The sequence below is a fragment of the Megascapheus bottae genome, chromosome 3 (assembly GCF_031878675.1).
Source record: "Megascapheus bottae isolate mThoBot1 chromosome 3, mThoBot2.hap1, whole genome shotgun sequence".
Taxonomy (NCBI): Eukaryota; Metazoa; Chordata; class Mammalia; order Rodentia; family Geomyidae; genus Megascapheus; species Megascapheus bottae.
In genome coordinates, this window is record NC_143511.1 from 32,916,924 (window position 1) to 32,933,002 (window position 16,079).

Sequence of the window (16,079 nt, forward strand, 5' to 3'; positions counted from 1 at the left end):
ATGTCTGGATGGGGTGATAATAGGTCAAGCAGACCACAAGTGGATCGTGGGGTTTCTCCATCCCATGTGACTCTGTGCCCCCTGGGTGCCCACAGGGGACTTGGCACCATACCCTGTGAGCATTATTTTTCCTGACAACTCAGGCCCCTAACACCCTCCATAAGCCACTCCCCTGCCTGTGGATTGTCTTTCCGGAGAGCTTTAGTGGAGAAAATGAGAAGTTACAGCATTTAATGTTCTGTGTAATGAGGCCTGAAATAGATGACAGCTGAGATTCGGAGCCCCTAGGGCCCAGCAAGGTGTTTAAATATTGACAATCCATAAAAGGCCGGTGCATTCCACTGTGTGCTGCCACTGACCTGAGCCACAAGCGGGGCGGGGAGGGGTGCATCTTCCTTGACTTCACATGGAAGACCTTGGGGCCAGCAGCCCGCTGGGGTTCAGCTAACAAGAGGAGAAAGAGCTGGCAGTTGCTTTCTGGTGTCCAGTGATACACTAGACACAAAACCAGCAGTGCCACTGAGGAAGACAGACATCTTCCAGGTCTGCATTTTGTCATGCTTGAGCCCTCCAGGGGTGAGTTTCCACCTGCAGTGTCACCCCACTGAGTGCAGAAGGTCAGGGAGAGGCCTAAGGGCATGCCAGGCCATCCTAGCCATGCCCTTCCTACAGGCCTAAGAACAGAGCCCTTACTCATCTTGGAGAGCCCAGAGCTGAAGCCATAGGCCTTTAGTGCTGAGGTCAGGAAGTGTGGCTGGTGACATCATACATTGGTGCCCTCAACTGACCTGGATGAGCCCATTTGTGATTCTCAATTCTCAGACTTCTCACTTTGAAATCACTGCACAGTCCCATCCATTGTAAGAAGGGGTAGGAAGGGAACCCCAGGCTCTCACCATTCCCCAAAGAGTAATGGGTCCACAGCAATGCCAGTTGTGGCATGGGGACTCAGTCCTCTGGAGCTGCTCAGTTGCACAGCCCTGCAGGGTTTTCATGTGTCATCTTGGCAAAGGCAGTCAGATGAAAAGAAGCCATTTGGCAAGTTTGACAGAGTTGCCCAGCACAAGCTTCCTAACCTGTTTCTAGCACCATGGACCCAGCTGGCAGGCAATCAGCTGCCATACCAGACCAAGACAACCTGTGCCACACATGCGTCAGCAGTATGATCCAATCATAAGAAAAAATGAAATTCTGTTAATTGCTGCAGAATGGATGGAAATGGAGAACACATAAAATGAATATATCAGGACCCAGAAAAACAAGTACTGTGTATCTTCTCTCAAGCGTGTAAACTTAACAGAAGTCAACCTGAAGGTAGAGTCGTGATTCCTAGGGACTGGGGAGGGGAAGTGGGGGAGGAGGAGAGGGAGGGACAGAGAGGGTGGTGTGGATGGGGAGGAGGCAGAGGAGAGGGAGCCAGAGACGTGCTGGTATTTGATCAATGCACACTATATACATGTATAAAACTACCATACTTAATCCCATTACTATGAGTGATTACTACGTGGGAATAAAGCAAGTGGGTGCTTTACGAAGCTGGAAGGAGGGGTATAGATGATTCTGTGTGGCTAGGTGGGATCTGAGACCTGGTTTCTGAAGACTAAAAGCTACAGGAGTGGATTTGTCTGTCGGTTTCCTATTTCCACCACAGGCTGCTGGCATTGGGCCCTGTCTCAGCACCTGAACACACACCTGACACTTCCTGAGGGGCTGAAATGTCAGTAAGCAGCCTCCATCCTCACCTACCTGTTCCTGAGGACAATACTGGCATGGCTCCAGCATCAGGTTAACAGCACCACTGTGCTTTTGGAGACTGAAGAGGAGAGGGGACCACCAAATTCTCCTTGGCCACAGGTCCTCCCTCACCCCTGTGGGGAGATGTGGGGAGATGTGGGGAGACGGAGGCCAAGAGGCTATGACCCTGAAACTCCTGGGCCATTGACTTTGGCTTGGCTGAGACCACACAGCCTGGCCTGTGCTGATCTGGAGGCTGGGTGGGAGCCCAGTGCCAAGGGCAGCTGCCCCTACCTGAGGGTCTGGCCTCGATGACATAGCCAGTGGTGGGCGTGTTGCCAGCATTCCCCTCTGTCCACTGCAGCGTCAGCTCAGAGGAGGATTTGGTGATCATGATATCTCTAGGTGACCCTGGGGACCCTGCAAAATAAAAAGAGAAGAGAGAGTCGACAACTGGCCTTCAGGGACCTGACCCTCAGGCTCCAACAGGTTTCATCTTTCGTTTTTTCTTCCTTTTAGACAGTACTAGGAACTGTCTGGGACTTGTTCCTGCTAGGCAGGTGTTCAACCACGTGAGCCACACCTCCATCTCTTTCTGTTTTAGTTCATTTTCCAGAGAGGGTATTGCACTTTTCCCGGGCCAGGCTTGAAACCATGATCCTCCTAGCTCTACTTCCTCAGTAGCTGGGATCACAGGAGAGCAGCACCATATTTGATCCATAGGATCAGAGAAGGCAAAGAGACAAGGAGGGCACAGGGCCCCATCCCCAGTGGTGTCCCCTCCAAAGATCATTCTGTTGTTCATGTGTGACCAGTGGCTCGGTGAGGCCTTCTATTGACTTGTACAAACACTGTCTTTCACTTCAAAAATTAAATTTGCTCATTGCTACTGTTTAACTCATTGGCTGGTACTTTATGACCTCAGCCATGCCTCCAGCTCCCTCTTACTCCCCCACCTCAAAGACTGCTTCTCAGAAGACACATGGAAATTTTACATGCTTAACAACTAAGAACTTGAAGCCTGGGGGCATTCACATGCCTGGGTGGCTGCAGCCACACTGCTCAGCGGAGAGGGCAGGCAAGTTCTAAGCCCAAGTGTCACTCTGTGTCATGTGAGGAGCCCCACTTCCTTACCCTCGGCTGGCCCGGCTGTGACATTGGCTTGGAGCTGGGGTCCATAGGTGATGGTTCGAGCTTGGACGCGGAAGAAATAAGCCACTCCCTTGGTGAGGTCCCGCACCTTTAGCCAGCGCTGCCAGTTCCCCTTCACATCCACCGTGACTACCTTGCTCACCCCTGGAAGGAAAACAGAGGGTGAGGGCGGAGCTACAACAAGGAGTTAAGTATTGGATGTGTGTGTGTGTGTGTGTGTGTGTGTGTGTGTGTGTGTGTGTGTGTGTGTCCTGGCCCTTAGCTCTTTTGCTCAAGGCCAGCACTCTACCATTTGAGCCATAGCTCAAGCTTTTTTGGTGGACAACTGGAATAAGAGTCTCACAGACTCTCTCCTGCCTACGCTGACTACGAACCATGATCCTCAGATCTCAGACTCTTGAGTAGCTAGGAGGACAGCGTGAACCACCAGCATCTGGCTCCATCTGTTTTTTTATAACAAGAGAAGAAAGTTTTTTTTTTTTTTAACAATTACGAGGAGTTTAAGTGGCGATCATGGCCAATTTTCAACCCAGATAAATGTAATTAGAACCTAAGCTTGATAAGTACTAAGAAAGGGAAAAAAGAAATCAAGAAAAGAAAGCCCATGAGGCTGCAGACCTGAGTGGGCACAGCAGGAACAACCCGGCCCCCGAGGCGCTGCAGGGAGGGGCTGCCCCTGTCTGTCCCCAGGACTAGTTTTCAGAGCCCTACAAAGTCCTGTGTCAATGCCAGCCTCCTGACTCAGCCAGGAAGGAAAGAAGGCTCTGGAAACAATACAGGAAGACATCTGATCTAGTTAACAGGTGGCTGGCTCCCTCCAGGACGGGTGGGCAGCTTCATCAGGCTGGCTGACTCATGGATGGTTGGACTCAGATAACTAGAGCACATCATCTGTGGGCCTGCAAGCATGGACATGGGCGATGATGCTTCTGTTGCTTCCACAGTCTAGCCTTGATTCTCAGAATGACAGCGAGAGGGACAAGTCTCTCCAGCAAGTACATCACCAAGAGTATGATGTACACGTGTGGCTGGCTGAGTTCGCTACTGGAGGGACTGACTTGAGGGGCACATGGCTCGGGACCACAGGGTATGCCTGGAATCCTGGGCCATGTCCCAGGTCCTTGCAGCATGGTCTGCTGCACGAGCTTGCTTGCTCAGGGCCTGGAGCTGTTGAACTTTGGGCCTGTTCTGAAGGGAAATAAGCTGACCAGCACACAGCCTGTATTTCTATGCTGAATGGGGTAACTGAGTCTGGTCTAGGTGACTAGCTGGTGCGTGGCGTGCTGAAGCAAGACATGAGTCCAACCTGTGTGAAACAGCGGATCCATGTTCAGTCATCACTACTCACAACGGCGCATGGCTTAACACTTATACACCGGCCAACGTGGCTAGCCCATGCCTGTAATCATAGCTACTTACAAGGTGGAGACCTTGAGAGTCACATTTCTAAGCCAGTTGGGCAGTAAAAGTCCATGAGACTCCATTTCCAATTAACCAGTACAAAAAGCTGGATGAGGGGGACTGGTTGAAGTGGTAGAGCACCAACTATGAGTGTAAGAGCTAAGCAAGAGTGCCAGGTCAAGAGTGCCAGGTGCTGAGTTCAAGCTTTAGCAGTGAACCTACGAATTGTTGCTTTCTGGACTTTAACATATATATATATATATACATATATATGTGTATATATGTACATGTATATGTATATGTATATACATATATATATATATATTTTTTTTTTTTGCCAGTCCTGGGCTTGAGCTCAGGGCCTGAGCACTGTCCTTGGGCTTTCTCAAGGCTAGAGCTCTACCACTTGAGCCTCAGCACCACTTCCGGCTTTTTTTCTGGTACCGAGGACTCGAACCCGGGTCTATCATGCATGCTAGGCAAGCACTCTACCACTAGGCGAAACTCCTGACCCTGATTTTTTTTTTAAAGAAGCTAAATTAATTGTCAACTACAGGATCACTCAAAGGAAGGCTCCTTGTCAGGTACTTTCAGGAGTGTGAGCAAATGCTGTGTTCCACACCTGCCTGGGCATTAGGAGTGGGAAACACTGCAGCTGTGCACTGTGTCTCCCGTCCTGGGCCCAGACACAGCTAGATGTACAACCCCTTTCCTCCAGTCTCAGCATCAAGAGTGGCTAGAATTACAAGTGTGAATGACTGGAGCCAGATGGTCCTAGGTGCTGTTGCTTGGTTTCTTTGTTGAAGGCTAGTACTCTACCACATGAGCTACAGCCTCACTCCCCCCCCACCCCCCCGTGCCCCCCGGGTATTGTCCCTGGGCTCTTCAGCTCAAGGCTACTACCCTAGCCCTTGAGCCACAGTGCTACTGCTGGTTTTCTGGTGATTAATTGGAGATAAGAGTCTCATGGACTTTTTAGTGCCTGGGCTGGCTTTGTACTGAGATCCTCTGATCTCATCCTCCAGAGTAGTTAGGATTACAGGCGTGAATCACACTCAGCTTACTTCTGTCCTTTTTAATGGTTAATTGGAGATAAAGAGTCATATTGATTATCCTGTCTGAGCTGGCTTCAAATTGCACTCTACAAATCTCAGTAACTTGAGTAGCTAGGATTACTGGCATGAGCCACGGATGTCTGGCTTGGGGCTACTTCCCTCCATATATTTTTTTTTTCTATTTCTGCCCAGGGATCCTGACCTCAGCCTCACAGCCTGTTTGAGAAAGAAGTTATAGGGTGACCAGTTCTGTAGTGACTGCCAGCCACAATCAAGCTGGGTTCTGCCAGATGTAAAGTTATTCTGCTGGCAACTCTTCTCTGCCTTCATTCTCCCTGGAGCAAAAACAAACCCACGTACAGATTTTATAAATTCGATCCCACCAGGAGGTACAGCCAGCCTGGCCTTTCTGCCATCTCAAGTGTGTCAGAATTTTATTTATTTAGTCAATTTTTAAACCATGCCCTGCACTATGAAGCCTCAGGGTGCAATCCCATAAAATACTACTGTTTAAAACATTTTTAAAAACATAACAATCACATTCTCAAGAATCTGGTTCAGTGCTCCAAGGCTCTGGGCTCCAGGCGGCATGGGCTTCTAGGCCCCATGGGGCTTGCGTCCTGTGGCAGTGCTCCAGTTATGTGGTATTCTGAATGATAGTGCTCCCTCTGGGGTAGTACTGATGGCTGGTGCTCCCAGTGGAGTGTGCTCTAGTGCTGTAGTGCTCCAGGGACTTTCATGGGGTGCTCTGTAGTGATGGAGACTGGTCAGGGGATCACCGTGGACTTGGTTCTGCACACAGGATGAGGGAAGACTGGCTTGCCAATGGAGAGACCCCAGGGGTACGGGCCATGCTCTCTCCTTCCCCTGGCCTCGTTGGTTAGTAGCTGTCAGGAAAACCAGTCTGAGTATCTCACCAGCAGTCACTTGTAGGAGAAAGTGCTGAGTGATTTCTCTTTTCTTCTTCTTTTTAAACCACATTTACAGCATTTTAAAGATTCTGTCTCCAGAACACAGTTGGAGCTTATAACAGCTCTCTCTCTTTCTCTCTCTCTCTCTCTCTTTCTCTCTCTCCCTCCCCCCCCCTCTCTCTCCCTCTCTCCCCCCTCTCTTTCTCTCTCTCTCTCTCACACGCACACACACACACACACACACACACCCCTCTCCTATCCTTAGCAATCTTCACCAAAAAAACCATCATTATCCCAGACAGTGAAGATAATTCTAGTCCCCCCAAAAGATGCCTGATGTTTTCTTTATGTTTGCAATTGTGTGGCAGAGCAGTATTCAGAAGCACCATAAACCCTGAGGGAGACAGTTATTCTTCCCCAGTTTCTTGTTGGAAAACCTAGAATCCAGCAGGGAGTGGGGAGAGGGTGCACCTCACTGTGCCTGGCCATGGGACACACACTAGGGCAGTCTCAGGGAGCCAGAGCCCGTGGCAGCTGGGCAGTGGCTGGCCTTGGCATAGAGAACAAGGACTGCAGAGGCTGAGTCAGGCAGCAGGGAGGTCAGGCAAGTTGAACTCCGGGAGGTTCAGAGAGCCTTCTGGGTTTGGGCTATCATTATCTCTGGTCCATGCCCCTGACCCTCGCCTACCCTGAGTTCTAACATTTCTCAACTACTCCACAGCATCAAGAAAAGCATTGGCATCCTCTGTATCCTCAACCCAGAGGTCAGGCATTTCCTGCATGCCATTCTGGCCCCAACTGTTTCTCTGTAGATTCGCAGAGGCAGGAAGCAGGGACTGCTCGGAATGGAAGATCTCAAAATCAACCTGCTGTCTGTTCTAGTGTGATGCCGGGCATGGTACCTGATCTCTGTAGTCCTGGCTTCCTATCTGTTCTGAGTGGATGTGTCTCTCTGGAGAGTGAGCAAGGCTGAGCTGGAAGCCAGGTCTGTGGTAAGGAACCCATTCAGCTATTATTGTTGGATGCATCACATAAGCAGAGCTGTGCAATCTGCAGAGTCCATGTGCGCTTGTTCTCAGCTTCACATACACATGGCTGGCTGTCAAACTGTGTCAAACCCAGGTGCTGGGAAAGGCCGCCATTCACTTGGGCTCGTGCTCTGCTGAGCAGACCTCTGCTTGGGGGGATCCTGGCTGGGCTCAGCCCCAGTGACTGCATCATTTGGCCAGTCTTCACTGGAGAAGTGGGTCCCCTGTGGGTGACAGGGCGCCTGTAGGGTGCTCAGGTATATCTGGGCGGTGGCTAGGTGGGAGGACCAGTGGGACGACGACGACGTGCTGATGCGTTGAGGTTGGCTTGTTCTGTTTCTTTTGAGAGGGAGGAACGTATATCCTAAGTGCTGGGATTACAGGCATGCCCACTGCATCTGGCACTGCACAAGTGTATTTGATCACTAGCGGAGTCACAATGGCAATTCCAGACCTGAACAAGACTGACAGTAAGCGTGGGGAGAGACCCTGAGGGACCCTTCAGGGTTAAGGAGGTGTGAGCACCAGGGTGATGCTAAAGCCGCTGCACCCTGGGGTGGGTGCTGCAGGAGCAGGCAGGGCTCACCCTCATGCAGCAGACACACTGTTGCTGGACCCATTGGTCCCAGACTGTCACTGGTCTTCTGTTGGCTGATCTTCCTTTATCCAAGACAGGCCCTGGCCTCATTCTGCCAGGATTCTAGCAAAAGCATCTGTCTATGCAGGCAAGTGGTCAGATGGAGAAAAAAACTGCTACCCTCAGTGGTGGGCAGGGATGCCGCCTGTGGGTTGCAGGTACCCAGCAAGTGCTGGGAGTTGGTTTGTGGCCTCTGTCTCAAGCCAGCCCATGGCCTGTTATCTGAGGCCAAGCAGGTAGCCTCGCGGCCGGCTGGAGCAGAGATGGAGGTGTGGCGTGTGGAGGCTGGAGTGGAGGAGGCCGGGAGCCCTGGAGCTGAGTACCAAAGCTGTGGTGCCTGGCTGGGCCCTTTTTGCAACCAGAGCTGTGGGATCAGCTGAGAGGCCTGCACAGGAAGCCGGGATCAGGCAACACATCCAGGGGTCTGGATGGTTTGAGCTCGCCCCCTCCTGCTCCATTCCCATGCACAAAGCACTGGGCACAGAAGCCAGGGATATTGAGGGGGAAGGACAGAAGGAGGGAGCCTGCTCTCTCAGTGCTGGTGACAGCTGGTCTTAGCACTTGTGAACACGGGCGAAAATGGCCTGTGATCGCACCTGTTGTCACCCTGCAGGGACAAAAGCCACACCCGGCTGTGCAGCCAGCCATGAGTCTAGAATATGAGATGCCTACAGGAATCCTCCGTGGAGCCTGTCTCTCTGCTCACCTTCACCATTCAGAAACATGAGAACCTCTGACATCTCCCCCTACCTGACACCTTGGCAGCCCACATCTCCACGTTGCAACTGGCCCACTGGGTTCGGTTCCCACCCCTCTTACTTGTCAAGTTGCAGGTGTGGGGTGCAGGAATGAAGGGGGCTCAGCCTAGTTTTTCTGCCTGTGAAAGGCTCCACAGAAAGCTAACAAGTGTTCTGTATGCAGCATGGGGCCAGCCAGGCCCGTCACTGTGCTGGGCTGTGTCCACAGACTCTGCAGATAGCCACGAGTGGGCTGAGTCCCGGGAACATGGGCCTTCCACATGCTCTGACTTTCCTACAGAGGCAGAAACAGAAATCCTGGCCACACTCAGCAGCATGGGGTCACTCTCCAGCCCGGAATGCTGGGGTGTTCTTTTATAGAAACCCAGGCGCTGAAGTGCCTGAGCAGAGATCACAGGGCTGTCTGCAATGTGTCTCCTATGGTGTGGAAGTTCCCACTGATTCCCAGAGCTCCCTGCCCAGACAGCAGCACAAAGAGCCAGGCCTGCAGGCCCCAGGGGAGCCTGTGACCCTGTGAGCCTGGCCTGTGGGACAGGCAGCTGCCAACTTGAAGAACTCATAATGGCTCTGAACAGGAACGGACTAGCTGTGGTTTTCATAATTTCTCCTAGGTGAACGGATGTAGTTTGTGTTGTCCTTCAAATGGTGTGTGTGACCTGGACTCAGGTGTGACATGAACCCACTGGTGTGTGTGTGTGTGTGTGTGTGTGTGTGTGTGTGTGTGTGCGTGTGTGCGCATGCCTGTGTGGATGTGTTGGGGAAGGTGTGGGGCCTGGGTGGAATGTATCACAAGGTCTCTGGGAATTCTCTGTTGTGTCTCCCTGGTCACCTGCCCTGGGCCCTGGAGAGGCTAGAGTCCTCCCCACCCCAGCCCTCCCGGGTTCTGAAAACCACGTGGGTAGATTGCCTCCACCACCACCATGTATTCGGGGTTCTCTGACAGCCTCACATGCTCTGCTTTTTTCTTGCTCACAGTTCCATGTCTGATTTGGGATGCAGCTCAGAACTGACGATGCCGAAGTACCAGATAATGGTTTATTGGGATCATTTTTTTCTTTCTTAGCATGTCATAAAATAACGATGAATCTTACAGTCGCTGGCATCTTAGATTTGACGAAATAAAATCCAGTGCTTAAATGCCCTCCTTCAACTCAACCCTGTTTCATCTGAATGTGCTTGTTTTAAAAGGAAACTTTTATCACAGCTTTAAATGGAGAGCCAATATTATTTGATGTGCTGGTTACATTTATATATATGTATATTTCTTCCTAGGCATTAAATAATCTATAATCTTTACAGTCTGCCTGTACACATTACCAGGAGGAAAACCTTCCCTGGGGTAGTGGAGCAGAGGACTCTGGATTTGTCTCGGGGCACACAATGGGGTGTGTGCAAACCCAGAAGCCTCAGTGGATTACATGAGTAATCTAGTGGATGAGAGAGATGGACGTGGAAGGAATTAAAACACCACCGGGGCAGCCACACTTTCACGCAGCAGGTACACGAGTACCTGCTGTGTGAATGATGAGCTGTGGGGCTTATCCTGTGCTGGTCTCAGTCTGTGGGGACATTCTACCGTCTCCTCCTCCCATCCATGTCCCTGTCCCCCTTGCTCCCCCTTCCCCCCCAGAGGCTCCACCTTCTACAGGCTCCACAGCAGCCCCTCCCCCTCACCCCCTGGGGGGGACTCCTGCCTCCCACCCACTCCAGATCCTTTCTGTCTCCCAGTGACCCATCCACGGCTCATTCTTGGAAAAGGTACCGTTTCCTCTCTTGGCGCCTTGGTGTTTAAAGCACCCATCCTCACTCTGCACAGGGGCTGTTTCTGATTGATTCGGAAGTTCCGAGGGATCAATAGCCCTCTTTTCATGCTGTGGTATTTAAACGCCAGTTTTTAGCTGGGGGGTGGGGGTGGGGATCCAGCCTGTCAAGCAGCTCCTCAGCCCTCCGCCTGCTCTGCTGCTTCCCTGCTGTCTCTCTTGGGGGGGGGGGCTTTGCTGCCCCCTGGGGGGTCTTCCTTGTGCTTTTGTTGGCCCTGCATCCTTCCTGACACCCCAGGCTCTTCCCGGACTCAAATGACAGCATCTTCCATGAGCGATCTCAGCCCTCTGCCTCACTGCACCCAGCCCGGGCACAAATGGACATGTAACTTTAACTATCTGCACATTTCATCTCTGATTTGGAATGTAAATGAGCTACACAGAAGAGAGTGAGGTCGTGGGCATGAATCAGTCTAGACCTTTGCTCTTGCAGGCTTATGGATTCTAGCTTCCAGAGCAGCAGTTGGCACACAGTGGACACTTTAGAAATATTGGTTGAGAGGCCCCGAGTTTGGCCTAGTGATTGAGTGCTTGCCTAGCATGCAGAAAAACCCAGGTTTGATTCCTCAGTACCACATACATAGAGAAGCCGGAAGTGGTGCTGTGGCTCAAGTGGTAGAGCGCTGGCCTTGAGCTGAAGAGCTCAGAGACAGTACCCAGGTCCAGAGGTCAAGTCCCACGACCAAAAAGAAAGGAAGAAAAATTGGTTGAGGAGCTGAATGGAAAAAGGAGAGGCTGGCAGCTGTCTAGGGCCACTGGCTACTGGCATTTCTGGGGATGCTGGTGACATCCTAAGGGCCAGCATTGCTCATGTGGGTCCGAGTGGACCTGGGGTGATGGGTCCAGTGACCACTGTGACAGGAACACCAGCAGGAAGGGGAGAGACACATTGAGTGTTGCCCACCAAGCCAGGGGACATGCATGGCAAGACATGCATAAGCGAGATCATGCTGAACCCAGAGCCCAAGGGCCTGTGCCATTCAGCTTCTCCTTCACCTATTGAACTTCTAGAAGGTTCTGCAAGCCAGCAGCCTTGTTCTGTGGACTCTGCCCCAGCTCCCCCGGTCTTACCTTGGACAGGTGCTAAAGGCTCGTACACCACGCGATAGCCCTGCAGAATGCCATTGGCCGCCACGGGTTCGCCCCAGGACACATTGAGAGTGGTGGATGTTATTTCTGAGAAAGCCAAGTAGCTGGGGGCCCCAGGAGCTGGAAGCACAGAGCACAAAGAGACTGTCACTGCCTCTCCTTTATGGAGCATGCTCATGTCGGTGCCCTCATCCAGAGGAGAGAATGTGATTAGGTGTAGAAATCTAAATGGCACTGGATGAAAAGGAGCTTCATTGATCACCTCCGAACTTCCCAGGATCAATCAGAACCACAGGCCCTCCTGAGAAGAGAGGAGAAATCAGGGAGTTTAAACACAAAGGAGAGGAGAGACTGACAGAGGCACACAAATGAATAATAGATGGAGACAGAAAAGGAAATGCAGATAGCTCTGGTTCCAATTGCTGCTGCAAGATTCGGAGGGTCCTGCCCTGCTCTCTTTCAGAGAGATGGAGCTCTGTGGTGGATGGACCCTTTCTTTTTACCCTCCCCACCCCTCTTCTCCCCTGCCCTCTCCTTCCCTTTCCTCCTGGGGGCTCTGGAGGTCTCAGAGGACAGCCTGTCTCCACATCTGAATTTCTCTGCCGCTGTGGGCCTGAACCCTGTTAGAATGAAGGAGAGAGGAGGCTGACAGAGCCATCGGAGCTGCTGGCAGATGCAGATGGTTGGGATGCAGCTAGAAGCATGCAGGACCTCTTTCCCTACCCTCAGCCTGGGCTGTGTGCAGGTAGGCATGGCACCTGGACTCTGCCTGACCCCATGATTATCAGAAGCTCTCTGGAAGCAGTGTTTTTCCTGCTTCTGGCTCCCCTCCCATCTCTGGGTACTTCAGCCCCAGAACTTCCCAGGTACTGGGCCCCAACTTGGCTCCCTGCCCTCTGTGAGTCTCCTCATGCCTTTTCAGCTCAGATTCTCCCCTAGGCACCAGCATTCTCTTGTGCCGGGAGTACAGCCTTGAGCAGAGTAGCCCCTCCCATATAGCCTCTGTCTCCATGTCCCTGGAACTGTGTGACTGGTAGGTGAATGCTGAGTTGGGCTAGGGGTGAATGGGTCCCCAATCCCAGGAAAACCCAGCCTTGAGGCCCCAATACACCAGGAGCTCAGCCAAGACAACTGAACACCCTCTCCTGACAGCTCCTAGAAGGAGCTAGAAGGGTCCTGGATGGTCAGGAATGAGGTAAAGCTTCTGACCCAAGGCACTGCCTCCCTTGACTGCTTTCTAGAACTCCCAAGAAAACCTAGGTGGCTCTATCTTGTCCAGCACCGACTTAGCACACTACATGGCCTGGTGAGGCCAGATGCCAGGGAACCCACAGTGGCAGGCACAATGCAACAAAGAGCCGGAGAAAGGAAGATTCATTCTGCCTGGGAGACCCAGGGGCAGCACTGGCTGAGCTCAAGACGATAAGCTGGTCCAATGGAGGCCTGAGGAAACGACCCCTCTTCCCTCTCCAACTCACCAGCCTGATGGGTTCGCCCCTGGCGAGGTTCGCTCTTGGGCCCATCCCCAGCCGCGTTGAAGGCAGAGATGCTGACCAGGTACTTGGTGTGGCTGGTGAGGTTCTTCAGCTTCACCACCGGGTCCGGGAGGAAGAGGACCTTCATCTTCTCCGTTTCATTTCGGCTGTCGGCCTCCCAGTAGTAAATCTGTCAGGAAGAGCACAGGCTGGGATGAGTGCTGGGGAAGCCAGGCCTGGAGATGGGGAATGGGTCACCTTCCTCCAGGGGACAGGCAGTAGCAGAGGCCAGTGTGACAGTTGGGAGATTCTGGGTGCTTCACAGTCTGGACAATGGTTGGCGATTCTGAGTTGCTTGGCTAGAATTTAAGGGTTCTTGTCTAATTATACTGTTCAAGATGGGGTCTGAGGATGGGAGGGTTTTTCTCCGGTAGGAGGACCTCAGGCACAGGCTGCCACATTTGGCTTGTTGGGATGGAACCTTGCTAAGTTTCCCCCGCTCTCCCCCCCCCCCCCCGAAGTCTAGCCTCAAACTACGATCCTCCCTATCTATGCCTTCTATGACTACATGCATGAGCCACCATATCTGATCAGTGGAGCAAAAGTACTTGGGGAAATCACAATACCCCAAACAGACAACTGGAAAGAGACCCATGCTAAGCTCAGAGCTGGTGGGAAAGCCCCAGATAGCATTTCTTCTCCGTTGTTGCTGAGCTGCTCACATGGGAACCTGATGCCCCAGTGCAAAGGTTTGAATTGGTTGCCAGAACGACTTACTAGGCAGTTGGCTGGGTGCCACTGTGCCTGGCCCATGCCAGCTGGAGGATCCCTTGGCTCTGCAGGCCTGAGCGGGGCTGGGAGCAGTATGGGGGAGTTCCCAGCCCCTGCCTGTGCTAGTGTGGGTCCCGCAGATGAGCGTGGCCCATTTCCACATGCAGGAGGCTGCTGTGCCTCTGCCTGCAGAGCGGACCACAGAAGGACCCCAGCATACTCTGGCCTTCCTAACGTGAGATCAATATCCCAGCTCAATGTCTTTATCATTAAGGAAATGAGAAAACATATTTTGGACATCCATAAATGGCACCTTGCCTCGGAGCTCACAGGTCTTCCCATTACCTCGTTAATCACGGCAACGGCTGGGCCATGGAGGAAGGTATTAATTTTCATAAAAATACCTACAAAAATCATTTTTAAATGGACATTTAATTGGTCCGATAGTCAAAGGGGACAGGCTAGCCCAGGCAATCTGAAAACTGATCAACTGGGTCTCCAGCTGGCCAGATAAGGAGATTAATTCTGGGGAAGGATGGGGGGAATTTGGGATTTTTCTCCAGGAACGGTTTGCTCCCGGCTCCTGAACTCTCCCAGCAACGAAGTCTTGAGGATGAGATGCAGCAGCAGCAGCAGCTGTGTGGGGCTCCACGCCCGCTGGATCAAGCAGGGCTACGTGATTAACGCCCCCAGCCCCTCACGATGGCACCATGGCTCTCTTTCCCTGCATCTCTAGAGCATTCAGCTACTGTGGGCTTGGACCATTTTAGTGGGGATGGTTCCAAGCCAGGGATCTGTGACACAGGAACTTGTTAGAATTGCAGTTGTCAGGTTCCCTGCAAACCTGCCATACAGAGAGACCTAGTCAGTGTCCATTCATGACCACAGGCAGTGTTAGGATGGAGAATGTTCTTTGGAGGACACCTTATCTCTTTTTACTCTCAGAGAAGGTGCTGGAAACTGGAGCAGGCACCGGATTCCTCTAGCAGGATGGACAGGATCTCCAAGCCAGACTGCTTTCCTTCACAGTTGTGGCCCAGCTGGCAGCTAGCTTCCAGGCTGCCTGTGCTAGCTGTGTGCCCACCTCTGAGAAAGCAGCAGGGTCTGCTGGGGCTGGGCAGAGGTGCTGTGGAGGGCCCCAAGGCTTGCCGCCAGGCACCGTGAGCTGGAAGAAAGAGCCATCGTCACTGGTGAGCTTACCTTGTAGCCCTGGATGTTTCCATTCTGGCTCTCTGGGGGTGGTGGCTCCCACGTGATCTCCAGCTGGCTGGCGGAGAGCGGGGTCACCTGGACCTTCTGTGGGGCCATGGCAGGGGCTGAGGAAAGAGCAGCACACTGTGTGGGTGGGGGTCTCTGGGGAAGCCCATAGCATGGGAAATTCCGCATTACATGTGGCCTGCAGACAGGGCACTCCCCACCCCCACGCTCAGTTCCTGCTCCACTTAGCCCTTTGTTGTCAGGGAACGCTGTGTAGTCTCTCAGAACTTTTTTTTTTTTTTTTGCCAGTCCTGGAGCTTGAATTCTGGGCCTGGGCACTGTCCCTGAGCTGCTCCTCCTCCTCCTCCTCCTCCTCCTTTTTCTTCTTCTTCTTATCATGGGGCTTGGATTCCGGGCCTGGGAGCTGTCCCTGAGCTTGTCAACTCAAGGCTACCACCCTACTCCTTGAGCCTCAGTGCCACTTACAGTTTCTGGTGGTTAATTGGAGATAAGAGTCTCACAGACTTTAGTGCCCAGGCTGGCTTTGAACCGTGATTCTTAGAGTAGCTAGGATTATAGGCGTGAGCCACCATGCCCAGCTTCTGTGCTCCTTTTTGCTCAAGACTAATACTCTACCACTTGAGCCACAGCACCACTTCTGTCTTTTTCTAAGTACTTAATTGGAGATGACTCTCGTGGACTTTCCTGCCTAGGCTGGCTTCGAACCACGATCCTCAGGTGTGAGCCACAGGCACCTGGCTTCTCACATTCTTAAATGACCAAATCGATATTTGCTGAACTGCAAAGTGAATGGGTCCCACCAAGATGCAGTCAGCAGAGTGAGGGTACCTTGCATGATCCCCACGCTCAGCCCTGAGGGGGTGACTAGGGGCCACCCAGAGGCTCAACAGGAATGGGGGCCCAGGAGGAGGCAGTGGGGTGCCCGAGGTTCACTCCTAAATCATAGCTCCTTGGGAGGCTAAGATCTGAGCGAGGATCCTGGTTCCAAGCTAGCCAGGCAGAAAAGTCTGTAAGACTATCTCCAATTAAC

At 52.3% G+C, this 16,079-nt stretch overlaps 1 protein-coding gene across 1 annotated transcript in view; it reads right to left on the reverse strand.

Moving 5' to 3' along the window:
- The window catches only part of Sdk1 (sidekick cell adhesion molecule 1), an 803,720-nt gene that overhangs the window by 34,866 nt on the left and 752,775 nt on the right, over window positions 1–16,079 (reverse strand). The window contains exons 36-40 of the mRNA XM_090329832.1: window positions 15,032–15,147; window positions 13,064–13,250; window positions 11,568–11,705; window positions 2,869–3,030; window positions 2,029–2,154 (exon numbers count right to left, since the gene is read on the reverse strand). Coding sequence (XP_090185958.1) covers window positions 2,029–2,154; window positions 2,869–3,030; window positions 11,568–11,705; window positions 13,064–13,250; window positions 15,032–15,147 — 729 coding nt within the window. The remainder of the gene's footprint in view (window positions 1–2,028; window positions 2,155–2,868; window positions 3,031–11,567; window positions 11,706–13,063; window positions 13,251–15,031; window positions 15,148–16,079) is intronic.